Source organism: Panthera uncia, chromosome A2, assembly GCF_023721935.1.
Source record: "Panthera uncia isolate 11264 chromosome A2, Puncia_PCG_1.0, whole genome shotgun sequence".
Taxonomy (NCBI): Eukaryota; Metazoa; Chordata; class Mammalia; order Carnivora; family Felidae; genus Panthera; species Panthera uncia.
This window is the reverse complement of record NC_064816.1, coordinates 120681197-120697829: the sequence shown is the minus strand read 5'-3', so window position 1 is coordinate 120697829 and position 16633 is coordinate 120681197. Positions and strand designations below refer to the sequence as shown.

At 34.9% G+C, this 16633-nt stretch overlaps 1 protein-coding gene across 2 annotated transcripts in view; it reads left to right on the top strand.

The window, feature by feature from the left end:
• Positions 1 to 14212, top strand: part of DPY19L2 (dpy-19 like 2) — a 95014-nt gene extending 80802 nt beyond the window's left edge. For both annotated transcript variants that reach the window (XM_049641687.1, XM_049641689.1), the window contains 5 exons: positions 1691 to 1810; positions 2730 to 2904; positions 5563 to 5662; positions 7008 to 7133; positions 12160 to 14212. In XM_049641687.1, the coding sequence (XP_049497644.1) occupies positions 1691 to 1810; positions 2730 to 2904; positions 5563 to 5662; positions 7008 to 7133; positions 12160 to 12310 (672 nt within the window). In that variant the 3' untranslated portion in view covers positions 12311 to 14212. The remainder of the gene's footprint in view (positions 1 to 1690; positions 1811 to 2729; positions 2905 to 5562; positions 5663 to 7007; positions 7134 to 12159) is intronic.
• Positions 14213 to 16633: the final 2421 nt, after the last annotated feature.

Here is a 16633-nt window from a genome sequence, read left to right as displayed (position 1 = left end):
GGACAGAGAATTTGAAGCAGGCTCCACCCTGACAACAGCCCTATGTGGGGCTTGAAATCACTACTGGAGCCAAAGTCGGACCCTCAACCTACTGAGCCACCGAAGTGCTCCTGAAGGGTTGATTTTGAAATAAGTCTTCCACGTTCCAGCTTTGGGTTGAAGGATTATGAAAAAATTAGCAAATTCCATTTTTAAACATCTTTACTTAAAAAGGAAAAAAATACAACTTTGGGCACAGTTTTGCATTCTGTTTTGTATATAAATTATATATTTCTAAATATAAAAATAACATTTTAAAAATTTTAGAAAGTTCAGGAAAATCCCCATTCAGGAATAACCCCTGTTCACTTTTTAGGTATATATTTTTATAGCCTTCCTCCCTACCCCCCCATGCATGTGTGTATGTGTGTGTGTGTGTGTGTGTGTGTGTGTGTGTACACACACACACATATATATATGTGTGATATATACATATATATGTGTGTATACATATATATATACATACATACACATGAATGTTTTTCACAAAATTAATATTTTGTAAGTACATAATTATACACACTGAAACCTTTCCATGCCACTATATAATCTTCTAACATGTAATCTTTAATGGCTCTATATATGTGGTAAATGTGGTGATTTACTTCTCTATATTGGTCACATAGGTTGTTTCTATTTTTGCTGCTAAAAATTCACTTCAATGATCATCTTTGTAGAAGCATTTTTTTGTCTTGATTATTCCCTTAGGTTAGAATGGAAATTTAACGCAGGGGGGTTGGTTCCTTAGCAGGGTCTTGATAAATATTGCCAAATTACAGAAATGTACCAATTAATTATTTCAGTGTATGTTTCGTGGCATCTTCTCTAACACTCAGCATTGATTTAATATTTTTCAATTTTATAGATGAGGCTATCTTTAATATTTAATTTGAAAATTAGAGAGAACATGAATATTCAGTTTCCACTTTCGGTTGCATTATTTTTCTAGTGAAGAATCGGTTGATATTTTATGAATATGTCTGTTAGAAAAGTTTTGTCTAAAACCTCTGCTCAGTAGAACCCCATCTTAATAAAAATGGGGAGTCCTAATCAGTACAAATATTGATATATGTAATTCCACTACTTTAACAAAATTGTTTTGCTATGTGACTGAATGACACACAAGTTTGTGAAGCACTGCATGTTTGTATGTGTCTGTGGCTCACTCCTTCACCTTTTGTGGGTCTTGTTCAAATACCACCTCTCCCATGAGGCCCACCCTGATGATCCCACTTGCAGTCTCAACTGCTCCCACCTGGGGCCTCGCTCCACGCCGTGTCCTCCCAGTCTCCTTTCCTTGGTCCAGTCTCTTCTCCACTGAACTTACCACTTTCTAATAGACTCTGTAATGGATCCATTTAGTTGCTATGACCATGTTTGTTTCTCCTTAATAAATGTTCTAAAATGTAAGTCTCCCAAGGGCAGCAATGCCTCACTGTTTTTTGGTTCACTGCTGTATCCAGAGCCCCCAGAACAGTACCTGACATATAATAGGCATTTGATAAATCTTGTTGAATGAATTAATAAATATTAACAGACTTATAACTCAATTAAAAGATCCTTATCCTAGCAAATGATAATAGTTTTAATATTTTTTATATTTATTTAAAAATATATAAAGTGAAATTGTCATTTTTTTTTGTTTTTACAGCTGATTTTTCACACATTGCAACTGTTAGCGTTCACTGTCCTTGCCATTTTAATTATGAGGCTGAAGTTGTTTCTAACACCTCACATGTGTGTTGTAGCTTCTTTGGTGTGCTCTCGAAGGGTAAGGCATTCATTCTTGTGTAACTGTACTGTAGTAACTATAGTAACAGCAGGGTAGTTGCCATGGCTTTGCTGAGTAATCCAAAACATAAGAAAACTTGGTTTAAATTATTTAAAATGTTATTTCATGATTAACTCTGAATAACAAAAGCAACTTTGAGTAGCTTTGAAAATTATTCTTAGATTTTAACCGATACTTTTATGACAACTGAGGAGGCACACTTTCCCCTCTGTTAGTATTCTGTCCACAGACATAGTTTTTTAGAGTTCAGGTCTGTGCAAGAGTTTCTTGAAGCATCAAAACTGTCCTCAAATGTTCTAATACTAGAGTAGATACAGGTGAATTTCTCTAGTATTGTCCTGTTTGGCTCCAAGAACCCGAGGGAAAGTTGTCAGTTTGGGAGTTCTGTTACCATTATATACAAAGTAGCTAGAATTTGGGGACCAGTGCACTTCTAGAAACATCTTACTTAGCTTTGATGATAAGAGTCTTGTCTTAGAATATCATAATGCTTATTTTTCCAGGAGGAATATGTGTTTCTACTAGTGGGGTTTCCATAGATGACCGCCCCCCTCCCCGCCCCATGAAAGGCAGATGTTACAGGATTTAGTTCGAGGATGTTCCATTATTTTCTGATTTACTGATCTTAATCCTTGGTGGTAAATCAGTACTAGGAGGGTAAGGTGTATTTCTGCCTTAATTCTTTCGAGAGGAAAGAAAGTTCCATTTTTAGTGGCCCTGTAATTCCAAAATATTTACTATGTTTAAACAGTAGGTGATGGCAGTTCCGTATATTATTAGTGCATTGATCGTATCAAATGGTAATCCACCTGGGTTAAAGTAGCAAGGTGAGAGTTTCTTATTGCCCTATAGCACTCTTCATATAAGAATTAAAAATAAATGGTTTCTTTCATTTCAGCTCTTCGGCTGGGTTTTTTGCAGAGTTCGCTTTGAGAATGTTATCTTTGGCATTCTAGTAGTGATGTCAATACAGGGTTGTGCAAACCTCCATAATCAATGGAGCATAATAGGAGAATTTAATAATTTGCCTCAGGAAGAACTGATACAATGGATCAAATACAATACTAGACCAGGTATGTAGCTGTCTGGTTATATGTATAGTTAGTAACATACACACATTTAAAAATACACACACATGGTGACATTTATACACTCACAGATTTTGAGCATACTAATTGCAGCATCCACCAAATCAAACCCTTTCAAAAAACAATTTTGTGCCCTCTTTAAATGCCTCCTAGATAACTCAGGAATTTTAATTAACATGGGGAATTAATGATTGTTCACAGTTATATATTATAACTCTGAGATCATTATTGTATTTTAACTCTACCAATGACAAATAAAAGAAATCTTTAATAACAAAATTCCACACCTAGTTACAGGCCATTGGAAAAGGTACTTCTGACCATGGGAATGTCAACAGCACTCCTTCTCCACTTCAGTCAGTGCTGACTGTCTGATCCAACTCTATAAAACCAGTTGCACACAAGAAGAGTTAAAATCTCAGATATTCTTTTTTCTTCACTAAATCATTTCAAGGAGTTGAGTATAAATCCTACTTTTAAATACTCTAAAATATCATTTTTAGCTTCCCTTTTTTTCTTCCTATCTTTATCCAGAACCACCTCAAGCAAAGTTATTTATTTCATGTTGAAAAACCTTTCCAGAGAATAAGTGTTTTCTACAGTATTTTCTGTAACTAATCTATAATCTTGTCCCAAACTATTTTTGATATTTAGTAATTTTTTCTGGCACTAGTTGTTCACTATGGCTTCTTTACATTCATCCTGTGACTCCTTGGGTCAGTTTCCTCTTATCATTTATTTGACACTTGCCATTTTACTAATTAGGCATCATTTAAGTAAGTTTTATAAGCTTCAGCTCAGATAGTTGGTTTTCAGAGGTGACAGTACCTAAAACGCCGATAGCTGCCAGGACAATTTAATCAGAATTTTTAAATTAATCCTCTTGTGAATTTTCCCTATAGGAGTACCAAGTGTAGGCACTCCCTTTACTCTCCCTTATCCCTTCCCAGTTAGATATTTTTCCCAAGCTTTACCGGGTACCTACTTTCTCAATCTTTTAGTGTGTCTTTCTTTGTTCCAGTGTTCATCTTGGGTTCCTGGCAGAGAGGGCCTACCTTTGGCAACTTCTTCTAAGATAACTCTCACGGACTCCCACCTCAGTTTTAGCTGTCTCTTCTTTGATCTTCTTATAAGTCTTTTTTTCATCCTCGTATTATGAGTTCTTTTATGGTTACCCCATGTGTATTAAAATCAGCATGATGCTCTATAGTATGGGTGAGACTAGTGCTTACGTTCAGGTCTCCCGTGTAGGGTTGTATAGTTTGTGCACTGCATAAAAGTGCTCAGTTGAGAGGACAAGTGAGAACTGAAATCCAGCCCATGGTCTAAATACCAAGTCATGTATTAGTGAGACTCTGTCAAGTCAGAAGGGATCTTTTTTCTAATATGGTCAGTCGAGTATATGTGGAAACTTCAGTATACATATAGGAAAAGATCATATTCTTTCCCCCACTGTGTTCATATTTATCTCACCACCTAGAGTGAAGAGTATATAGAGCATTTCTCCCCATCTCTGCCACAGATCGTTTCTCTTCAGTGATTACAGCTCTTGCTGAACAGGCCTGCCTCGTGTCCTCCTGATAACTGTGGCCCTGGGCTTTGGGTCCCTCTAGCCCAGGTTTTCTCCACCTTGACACTATTGATGTTAGGGAGTGTCCTGTGCATCACAGAGTTTTAGCAGCATCCCTTCCTCCTACCCACTAGTTGCCAGTAGCACCTCTGTCCCGCACAGCGAGCCAACCAAAAATGTCTCCGGAAGTTGACCACATGTGTCTCTCGGAAACAAAATCATCTCTGGTTGAGAACCACTGCTCTGGCCTAAGAGCTTTCCATCATTAATTATTGAATCTTGTGATAATAAATACACATTTCTATATTGGTTGACTTAAATATTTGCAAATTTAATTCCTATGTAGAGATTTTCATTTGACGTTACATTTAGAATACTTGTTATATTTGCAAGCGAGCAGTTATTTACAGTAGACCTGAATGACCTGTCTTGTTCTTATTAGTGATTTTATTATGCTGATTAAAAATGATAATAACCTTCAAAATTATATAATAATGTATTATACAACAGTGCCAGGAGGTCAGCATTTGGTCTTTTTGTCTTCCAAGAAACCACAGTTCACAGACCATGAAGATCATTTTAAAAGATGTAGCATGAGACTTGCCCTTTGGAACAGTCTCTGAGTTCTTAGCATTTCAGATTATCAGGACGAGATATGAAATTTTTGTAGTATCATCTTTACCTTGAGCTTGACCATGGCAGGAGGCTGTAGTGAAGCAGCTAAGAGGGTTGGCTCGGACACTGCCGAGGTGTGTAGTCTTGGGCCAGTCACTCTCCCCTGTGATGTCTGTTTCCTCATTTACAAGACAAGAATAACATATAGCCCACTTTACGGAGTTGTGCGAGCTAGATTTTTTAATCCTAGTGAAAATATTTCACACAGTTCCTCGCGCAGAGATAACAAAGTTGGTTCCTGTTATAGTCGACAATATTGAGCAAAGAATAAGAACAGTGCCAGTGATGATTATTTAAATGTATTTTGTATTCTTAATTTGAGTTCAAATATTATAGACGAAAAAGAACCTTTGTTCTCTTTAAAATATGGCATTAAGGAATATATTCTTGCTTTCCAGATGCCGTTTTTGCCGGCGCCATGCCTACAATGGCCAGTGTCAAGCTGTCTACCCTTCACCCCATTGTGAATCATCCGCATTATGAGGACGCAGACTTGAGGTTGGCAACTGATTGAAATGTTTCAACTAGACACGCTTACAACTTATATCGGCTCTTAGAAATAGGGAAGGTTTTATACACATGCATATGTTCTCATCTTCATACTCATGATGGTAGTTAAAAATGTGTAATAACCATCCAGAAAGTATAATTATGTGCCTGTTGACTCTACAGGATGTTTAATAAACCTCTGAAAAAAGGAGAAAGGTTAATTTTTCTCAGAGTGAAGATGTCACATGACTAGCCTGCGTGTGTGTCTCTGTTGCAGTAGAACTGCTAAGTACTAGTCATGGCATATGGGATGCATCCGGCCCATGGGCGTAGTTGGCTACCCTTGCTCTGGACCCCACAAGCCCCTCTGCCTGATTGAAGAAACCATTCTCCCTCTTATTGGTGGTCTATGCCTAGTTTTTTTTTTAAAAAACAAACAAAAAAAAATACATGAAATTTGCTATATACTATATGCACTTATGAAAATTTAGGGTGTTTTTTTGTTAGCCAGTTATGAGAACTCAGGTTTTTACTGAGGTGTGAAAGTTTTGTTTTCCTTAAACAACTGACTTTAAAAATTATTTTAATCATTTTAGTAATTGTCAGGGTAATCTTTTCCTGTTAATGCATCTTTGGCCTATTGTTAGAGGTAACATTTTAAATTATTTAAAGTTTTATGTCTGGTTGTGGACATTGGACATCCCATATGCTTGAAATTTTAAGAAATTCCCAATGCATAAATGATAATTGCTCAGGATTTCATAAAAACACCTGTTTAAGGCCAAATCATCTTTCGTACCAAATTTTGGCAAATAATCCAGTTTCTCACACTTCCATTAAGATATTTTCTCTACCTGACTGTTACACTAGATGCCCTCTATCTCAATGTTGGATTGGCTACATTTCAACTTCAATTCAGTTGCTTTTCAGAGCTTCTCCAGATGAAATTATCTATTGAAACGTCTCCACTCGTTCAGCCTCTATCTGAATGTGTTCCATGAGCAGATTAATTATTTTATGCATTAAACAAAGCAAATTTTTTATCCTGAACTATTATCCTGCTACCCAGCTCTAGACTCTAAACCAATTTATATCTGTCTGTTCCAGTAAACACTAACAAGCAGTATATACAAAATTCCAACCACTGTAAGGTTTAGCACATGCACAATTAAGTAGGAATGTGGAAACTGCTATCCAAAAATAATCTATGCTATCCCCAAAACATTCATGCTGCTTGAGGTCATATATATGAATGCTCTATACAGTGAGTATTAAGATTTTTATTTGCTAGCAAAATTTCTCTAGTCTATTCTAATTTATTTTAAAACATTTAACTTGTGTTTTGAATGTAAAGGGCCCGGACAAAAATAGTTTATTCCACCTATAGTCGAAAATCTGCAAAAGAAGTGAGAGATAAATTGTTGGCGTTACATGTGAATTATTACGTCTTGGAAGAGGCATGGTGTGTTGTGAGAACTAAGTGAGTATGAGCCCTGTGCTATACAATATGGAATATCTTTAAGCCACAACTGTTTTACTTTATTATAGTAGTTGTGATTCTTTAAGAATTTTTATTCTAAACAAATTCCACTGAAATACTATTGTGGTAGGGGTGCCTGGGTGGCTTAGTCAGTTAAGCGTGTAACAGTTGACTTCTACTCAGGTCATGATCTCATGGTTCTTGGGATCAAGCCCCATGACAGTGTGGAGCCTGCTTCTGATTCTCTTTCCCTCTCTCTCTGCCCCTCTCCTGCTCGCTTGCTCTCTCTCTCTCTCTCTCTCTCTCTTTCTCTCGAAATAAATAAACTTAAAAAAAACACTATTGCATTTAAAATCATTTCATGTAGAAAAGTAAATATCATTTAAAAACTATAGTGTGTTTTACCTTCCAAATTTTTTCATTTAAATTTAGCATCATGTAGCTTTCTTTCATAGTGTTTGAAATTCTTATGATAATTTTTATTAGATGTGTGAAATAAAGATTTGAATTTACAGCAATAGAGACATTAGCATTCTGTTATTACAAGTGGATAACATTAAATTTATAAGACTTATGAAAAAAGTTTCAGATAAGAGAAAAGAGTAAAAAAACATTCTTAAGTATAGTTTCTAGAAATCACAAAATTCTAATAGGCTATCTTGAGGCCTTTTTTAGATTCCTTGACTTAAGAGGTTCTTTGTCATATTAGGCCTAACATTAAGAATTTTCATTTCTCCTGTAGGTAATTAGGAATTCAACTATAGAACATTTTTGAAGAGCTAGGTTCACAAGTTTAGTAGCTAATTTTTATATCTAATTTTAATATCTAATAAATATATCTAGGAAGAAATGGCATCTTGTAAAAGAAGCAGAAACATAATGTATGTGCACATCCATTAATTTAAAATTTAATAAGACAAAGTAGACTTCAGGACAAGGCATATTAGCACAGATAAAGATGGACATTTTATAATGTCAAAAGAATTAATTCATCATCAAAAATATGTAACAGTTCTAAAATGTATGCATCTAGGGGCGCCTGGGTGGCTCAGTCGGTTGGGCGTCTGACTTCGACTCAGGTCATGATCTCGCGGTCCATGGGTTCGAGCCCCGCGTCGGCCTCTGTGCTGACAGCTCAGAGCCTGGAGCCTGTTTCAGATTCTGTGTCTCCCTCTTTCTCTGACCCTCCCCTGTTCATGCTCTCTCTCTCTCTGTCTCAAAAATAAATAAATGTTAAAAAAAATTAAAATGTATGCATCTAAACAGAGCTTCAAAGTGCGCAAAATAGAAATATGCATAATTAAAAGAAAAAATAAGCAAATTTTTAATCATAGCTGGAAATGTTAACTTTCTCTACTGAGAAAATTAGATAAAAAGAGTGCAAGGATTGAAAGATAGAAACAACAAAAAGTATCAAATAGCCTGACCTAACTGACTCTTATAGAACAGTACAGGAAGATATATTCTGCACAATACACATTCTTTTAAACGGCACATGGAATTTTCATCAAGAGAAAACATATGCTGGGCCATAAAAATGGCTTCAATATGTTTAAAAGATTTGAAGTCCTACAGAATTAAGTTAGAAATTAATAATTAGAAATCTAAATATAGATATCTAGTCAATCCATACATATTTGGAAATAAGGCAGTAAACTTATGGATAACTTACGGATCAAAGAAAAAATGCAGAGAAAATTTTAAAACAGTATTTTTTTTCTTGAATGCAAAAACAGGTGTTTTCAACAATGTTGCTGATCTAACTGGATATCTATATCAAAGAAAAAGTGAACCATGACCCATACTACCCCATACACAAAAATTAACTTGACATGGATTGCAGAACTAAATGTAAAAGTTAAAATTAAAAGATTTCTTGGAACACAGATCACTAACCATTATAAAAAAATCAATAAATCGTTCACATCAAAATTGAAATTTTTTCCTCAAAAGATATTGTTAGGAAAATGAAAAGCCAAGCCATAGACTGGGAGACGATATTTGCAGAGCATGTATCTGATAAAGGAGACACATATTTTGTGTATGAAGAAATTTTATAAAATAATACATTTATAGCACAATTGAAAATGGGCAAAAGGCTTGGACAGACATAATTCACGAAAGAAAATATGTGAATAGTAAATACATGAAAAGATGCTCAATATTGTCAGTGTTCAGGGACATGCAAATTAAAACCACAGTGGGATACCGTAACATAGACTGTAGAACAGATAAAATCTTAACGAAAGTACCAAATATTGGCAAGGATGCTAGAAATCGCCCACATTGCCAATGGGAGTAAAAATGATACAACCACTTTGGAGAAGTATTTGGAGGCTTCTTATAAAAATTTAAGCATATCTCTGGCCTGTTACTCAGCAATTCTACTCCTTGGAATTTAAACAAGGGACATGAAAATATCCATAGAGGATGTTATAGGAGCTTTATTCATAATATCTCAAACTGGAAACAACCCAAATATCAAGAGAAAAATGAATAAACAAGCTGTAGTATGTTCATACACTGGAATGCTACTCAGCAACGAAAAGGAACAAACTACTGAAATGTAAAAAGGATGAATCTCAAAAACATACTGAGTGAAAGAAGCCAAACACAGAAGAGCACCTACTATGAGATTCCATTTTATCAAGTTGAAAATATGCAAAACTCATGGGAATAAAAACCAGAATAGCAGTTGGTTATGGTGGAGCAGGGGGTGGAGGTGGTGGTGGGAATACTCTGTAAAGGGATTCAAGAACTTTTTTTCTTTTTCCTAGAAGAATGACAGTGTTCATTTTCTTGATTGACATGTTTTTTATACGGGTGGATGCATTTGTCAAAGCTCATGGAGCTGTACACTAAGATCTGTGTGTTTTTACTTATGTAATTATGTAAACAACTTACTCTAAATATACAAGTAAATATTTATGCAAAGAAGAACTCTTCTAAAATTCTGGTACTTAGAAAAACATTTTTACAACTATCACTAATAGCCTTCTGAGAACGGAAGGAATAAGTTGTAAAGAAGGAATAGCACATTTTCTCTCCAGGCAATCTTTTTACAAAATTGGCTGCTTTTGCTTTTCTTCACAACTCTGTTCTATTCAGTATCACATACTCCTTACCTAAAAGCCCTAAGGCTGTGTGACATTTAAGGAAAATAATGAAAAGTGCGAATTGGATTTTCTAGTTTGGGCAAACTGGATTTAGGAGTTATTAATCTGTCTAAGGCCCAAAGAAATTGAACATAAGACCCATAAGAAACCAGTTTTGGAAGGAGTTCAGTTAATATTGGCAGGAAAAGGTTGAGTTAATGCTCGCAGATATTACAGTTATAAGAAGTGGGTGAAAACACAGGTACTCTTCACTTTGCATGGTACTATATTAGGTGAAACTTGAGCATGTCAAAGCTGCGTTCTTGCTTTGCATGGTTCCATGGAGCTCAGCGTCATGTTAACTGATGTGTATTGGAACTGTGTCCTCTAAGAGTTACCATGGCACTACTCAAAGCAAGGACATAGTTCCAATATGCAGATGCTTCAGTTAACAGGATGCATGCAAAGTTAGGTTTAATGGTATTAAAAACAACTATTTGAAGTCTCTAGAAGGTGACACAAAAGCAGGGAGAAACTTGAGAAAAATTTGCTCTTGAAGAACTTCTCTGAATTTGTGACCTTCAAACCTAAATCAAACAACGTTTAGTAATCACAAATAAGAATGTGACTGAACACTCAAATCAAAAGGCAGAGATTAGTAGTAGACTGAATACAAAAGCAAAATCCAACTATGTGCTGCCTGTTAAGACATGCATTTTAAGTACAAATACATGTATAGATTGAAAGAAAAGGGATGGAATTGTTATCACGTGAGTAACACATGAAAGCTGTAGTGAATATAAATATCTAGAATATTCTAGAAAAGGCAAAACTATATTGCAGAAAGAAGATCAGTGTTTTCCTGGGCTAAGTTTGGGCGAGAGCGCTGACTGCAGAAGGGCTCAAGGGAACGTGTTTCAGTGCTGGGGATTTTTTGTATTACGATTATGGTGGTGCTTACACACCTATACATATTTGCCCATATTTATCAAACTTAACTCATAAAATGGGTACATTTCATTGTATATAAATTGTATACAATATAGCTATTGAAAAATAAAAGTCAATTTGGGGTGCCCGGGTGGCTCAGTCTGTTAAGCATCCAGCTCTTGACTTTGGCTCAGATTATGGTATCACGGTTCATGAGTTCAAGCCCCACATCAGGCTCTGTGCTGACAGCACAGGGCCTGCTTGGGATTCTCTCTCTCTCTCTCTCTCTCTCTCTCTCTTTCTTTCTCTCTCACTTACTCTCTCCCCCCCCACACTCATGTGCTCTGTTTTTCTCTCTTTCAAAATAAATAAACTTAACAAAAAAATTTTTTTAAAGTCAATTTCGTCTGACTTCTTCCCTTTACCGACTCTCATGTGGGGTTATTCTCTAGTGGGAAATATTATCCCAGGCAGTTGAATCATAGAGAATCAACCCAAAATAGGAAAGGGTTGAAGAAAACAAATCTGGCAAAAGAGCTTTCTTTCCTCACCTTGGACTATATGTTTTCATGGTAATCTAGGTTAGATTAAGCTCAAAAATATGAAATTCATCAGGAATCAGATTAGCTCTCCTTTAATTTGTCTCCTACTACTCATAGCCCTTATGCTTGGATGGTGACACCACTTAGAAAGTATATCTATATTTCATTTTGAAAATAAATTTTTAAATATGTATTTCTGAATGTATATTGGACCTTTATTGGTAGGCTTAATAATATACTGATTATTTGCTTAAGTGGAACAGGAAAATGCAGCATAATTTCATTTTTATCTCTAAATGTTGAAGTGATATTTTTTTGAAATGATGCTTTAAAACCTTTATTAAATAAATTAGTCTCTAACAAACTTGGAGCTACTTTATAATTTACCTATTTCCCCTGTATCTGAATGCATTTTTAATATAGGTATATATGTGCCTTTTTTTTTTTTTTTTTTTTTAGGCCTGGGTGCAGTATGCTGGAAATTTGGGATGTGGAAGACCCTTCCAATACAGCTAATCCTCCCTTATGTAGCGTCTTGCTCACGGACCCGAGACCCTACTTCACCACAGTATTTCAAAATAGTATGTACAGAGTATTAAAGATTAACTGACAACGAGACTACCTATCACACTGTGATGCAAAGAGGTGTGTAGAAAACCATCACTTTGGCTTATTTACATTAAAAGAAAATCACAAGCTTTAATAAGGGATCCTTAAAAAGAAGATGATAAAAATAGTTTAGTTATTCTGATTACTAAAAGGTAAATTGTTTCATTGTTTTCCATTGAATGTCAGCCTTATTAAGCTTGTTATTTAAAGGACGAAATCATCTCATTCTGCAGAAACAAATGTCCATCTTAAAGTTTTAAAGAAAAATACATGTAAAAGAACAATGAGATTTAATAAGTCAAGGGGAGATGTAAGTCCTTTTGCATCCAACTAGGTGAAATATTTCAGATTTTCTCTGGTACCAGCATGTACCAGCTCAAACTCTTTAAACCACTTAGAATAGACTAATGCAGTTTCTGAAAGACACTTCCATAAAATCCTGATTCTGATCACAACTTCTTTACCTCCATGAGGAAATTTGTGTGTAACCACGTGTCTGTTAAGGTTGTTTTTGCTTTTACTAACCCTCAGGAAAGATATTTAATAGCTTTTAATATTTTTTTATCATTTCAGTTTAAATATTTTTAATAACAACCTATTTTATAATGTTTTGTATCTCTTGAAATTTATTTACCCAACCAGATAAGTATTTTCTATTGATTAGTTCCCAACCTTAGTTCAACAGGTTATTAATCTATCTTTATAATCCAGTGGTTTTTCTTTTAACATCCAGATAAAATAAAAATTGCTATGGTACATGACCACCTTTTGGGGTTAAATATAATCAGAAAAGAAAATCTAGTTAAATTTATCATATGAGATTTTAAGATTCTAGATCCCGAATGAAACAAAGGCATTTTCATCTTGACAGCCCTATAGCTCATTGGACATAGTCTTTCTTTCTGATTACTATCTTTCCAATCGCCATCTTTTGTAATAACAAATTTCTAAATCCTCATTTATGTTTGGGTTTGGATGAGGACATTGATGTTTTTATAAATCTTCTCCTCCAATATAAAACCTATGCAACAACAGTGCTTTGGCAGTGGGAAATAGTTATCTTGAAGATGTTGCCAAATGCAAAGACTGTGTGTGCTTGATAGTAAATATGCCACATCTGTAGCATTTTAGTATCTATCTGCTTTAAGTTAATCATCTCAGAGTCTTTGTAATTCCCTTATGTCCTTGGCCCTCTACATTTGAGATAACAAATGACTTAATATCATAGGTTAGTTCATATATGGTAGGTAGGAGATTATATTCAAGAAAACAAATAAAATTACTTTTCAACTTTTATAATTGTAAAATACTTCATTTAATACAGGTTACAAAACTGCTAAGAAAGCATACCACGTTTTATCAGTATTTTCAAGTAACTGGGGCCTAGGTATGAGACAAAAAAGAAAAGGGAGACTTAACACCTAACATTCGTAAAAATTAAAATACATTTTGGATGATGTTTTCATAGGAAATATTTTTCAAACTTTGGGAGAATTTTTTTAAAAGAAGAGCTGTATTACCTAACAACATATTTTATACAAGTGTACTTACATGTATTTATTATTTTCAACTTGTATAGTTGTCAAATATTTTTACACAGGATGCAGAGCAGCTAAGAAAGTAAAACATTTTACTATTTTAGCATTTTCAAATAATTTTTCGGTGTATAGGGCAAAGAAGGAAAAGAGACATAGCACCTGACATTCATAAAATTAAAGTAACACATTTTTGATGATATTGGCATAAAAATATTTTTAAAGAATCTGGTAGAATTCAACAACCAAAACAGGGAAGAACAATATTAACTAATTAAATATTTCATGCAAATATAATGTATTGATACGGATTTGTGTTACTTTCATGTACTATATATTTTTAAGAATTAAAAAAGCCCTTGAAGATCCTCTGTGTGTTTTCTATCTTTTCTCATCCTTTACTAAGCATACATTTTGACCTTGAAATAAATCTGGTATGAAGGTACAAATCATAGGTTCCTAAATTTATTAACCATGTTTACATTGGCAATGATCTTTCTTAGCCATTTAAAAACAATTCTGCATCATCTCACACAGAAGTCGGGGTATTGTGAAGGAAATAGTGTGGGCTTTGTAACCAGATAGGTCTAATTTTAAATCCTGGCATTTGTTTTTACTGGGTATATCACCTACCGTCCATTCAAAAGGTATTTATTGAGCCCTTACTATATGCCAGGCACTGTGCTAATTAAGCTTGGCCATGTCTAATGACTATGAACTTCAGTTTCTTCACCTGTAAGTCGGACTCTGTAAATCAGTTCCGTAAATGAGGGCCCAAACTACCCACTCGGTAGCATCATTATGAGATAATGTAAGATAATGTAGTAAAGTGTTTGGCACTTACAGATGTGCACTCAAAAATGTTCCATTGCTCCTTCTCCCCGTTCACCAAATAACCAGCTTAGCAATATCAAGTTACATGGTTGGTTATTTCATCTCAACATTTCAGAGTTCTACCTTTATTTTCTGTCAATAAAGAGGAATACTGGGCTACACCTTACTTTTGTACAAATAATGCTATTGGCCTCTCGCCTGCATATATTTAATCGTTTATATCTTTGAAATGTGAAGACTGTGCATGAACACTGTGGGTTAAGTCATGGGTAGATTTTCCCCAATGCAATGAAGTGTTTCCCTTAGTTTCCGATGATCATATTTATGCACACGCATTTGAAACTACGGCTAGAAGTGATTGGACACAAGCTACAGCAATCCTCCCCGTCTTCCATGTCTCCATCTTCTGATTACAGCGTCAGTGACTGCTGTGTCTTCTACTCTTTTGCCGCTAAAAGATGCCGCATCAAAAAGCATGGAGTACTTTTCATGTTAATTTTAATAATAAAAATTATATTTCATTTGATAGGTGTCTATTATACAAGCAATGCAAACTCAGAATTTTAATTTTGAATAAAGACACTTGAAAGAAGGGAGGAAATACTCAACAAACTCAATTGTGTCATTGTTTTCTTCCAACTTTACTATCAGGGATGCATATTTTGCTTGTTTTCTTTTAACATAATTTAAACACTTTTATGTTTTCTTCTTTATGCAATACATAGGGAAGTATTTTACAGAGACTGTTTTCATAGTACTATATAATACCCCGTAAGTATGTGTGTGTGTGTGTGTGTGTGTGTGTGTGTGTGTGTGTGTGTAGAGACCGTGTATATAAATATGTCTCTTAAGCATTGTCAAGCTATTTCCACTCTTGCTACTTCATGTATGTATATATGTAGAACAGCACTACAGTGAATATCCTAGTACCTTAAGATTTTTCAATTTTCAAATTATTTCCGTAGGATAGATTCCATAAAGTTGTTTCAGCCAAGAAATGTGGATACTCTTAAAGTCTACAATGCAGTTTGCCTCAAATTACCTTTGCAAAAGGATTATATACACCACCAGAAGTCAGTGTGCAAATTTGTGACACCTGAAATCTTGTTCATTATTATTTTAATTCACACTAATTCCCTGGTTTCTGAGGTTGGGTACCTATTCACGTTTGTTAAATGGTTGCATTTCCCTTTGTGTATCGCCCCTTTATATTCATCCACATTTATATGTGTCCAGCTCAGCACTGAGATTGTACGGTACTGGTTTTTAGTGAGTTTTTAGTTTTTCACTGTTTAGTAATGTTGATGAAGATGCCATATGAGTTAGTATATTCTTACTACTGTGTAGGCTGGAGACCATGCGTCAACTGTCTAAAATAGTTTATCATTTGTACCATATTCAGTATGTCATATTTAACATTAAATATCAAGTTTTAAAATCTCAGTGCCTCAGCTGTTTAAATAAAGATGCAGTGATCATCATGTCATGGTTCGATACTATAGACTTTTTAAGTTATGTTTATGTCTGAAATTTTTTTTACATTAAAAAAAATTCAATGTTTATTTTTAAACGTTTATTTATAGTAAAGAATGTTTTATTATTCAGAGCGTGAATGGGGGAGGGACATAGAGAAAGAGGGAGACACAGAATCTGAAGCAGGCTCCAGGCTCTGGGCTGTCAGCACAGAGCCTGATGCAGAGCTCGAACTCATGAACTGTCAGATCATGACCTGAGCATAAGTCGGACGCTCAACTGACTGAGCCACCCAGGTGCCCCTATGACTGAAGTTTCTTAAACCATTATTAATCTAAACTGGGTTGCTTTTTGTAGGATACAGAAATTAGTAAATTTCCAACAGTTTTTGGCCTCGTGGGAACTAGTGGAGTTTTACGTCCAGTAAAAACTCCCTATATTTTTAATCGTTAAAAAGTATATTCTCTGGAGCTCCATTCATA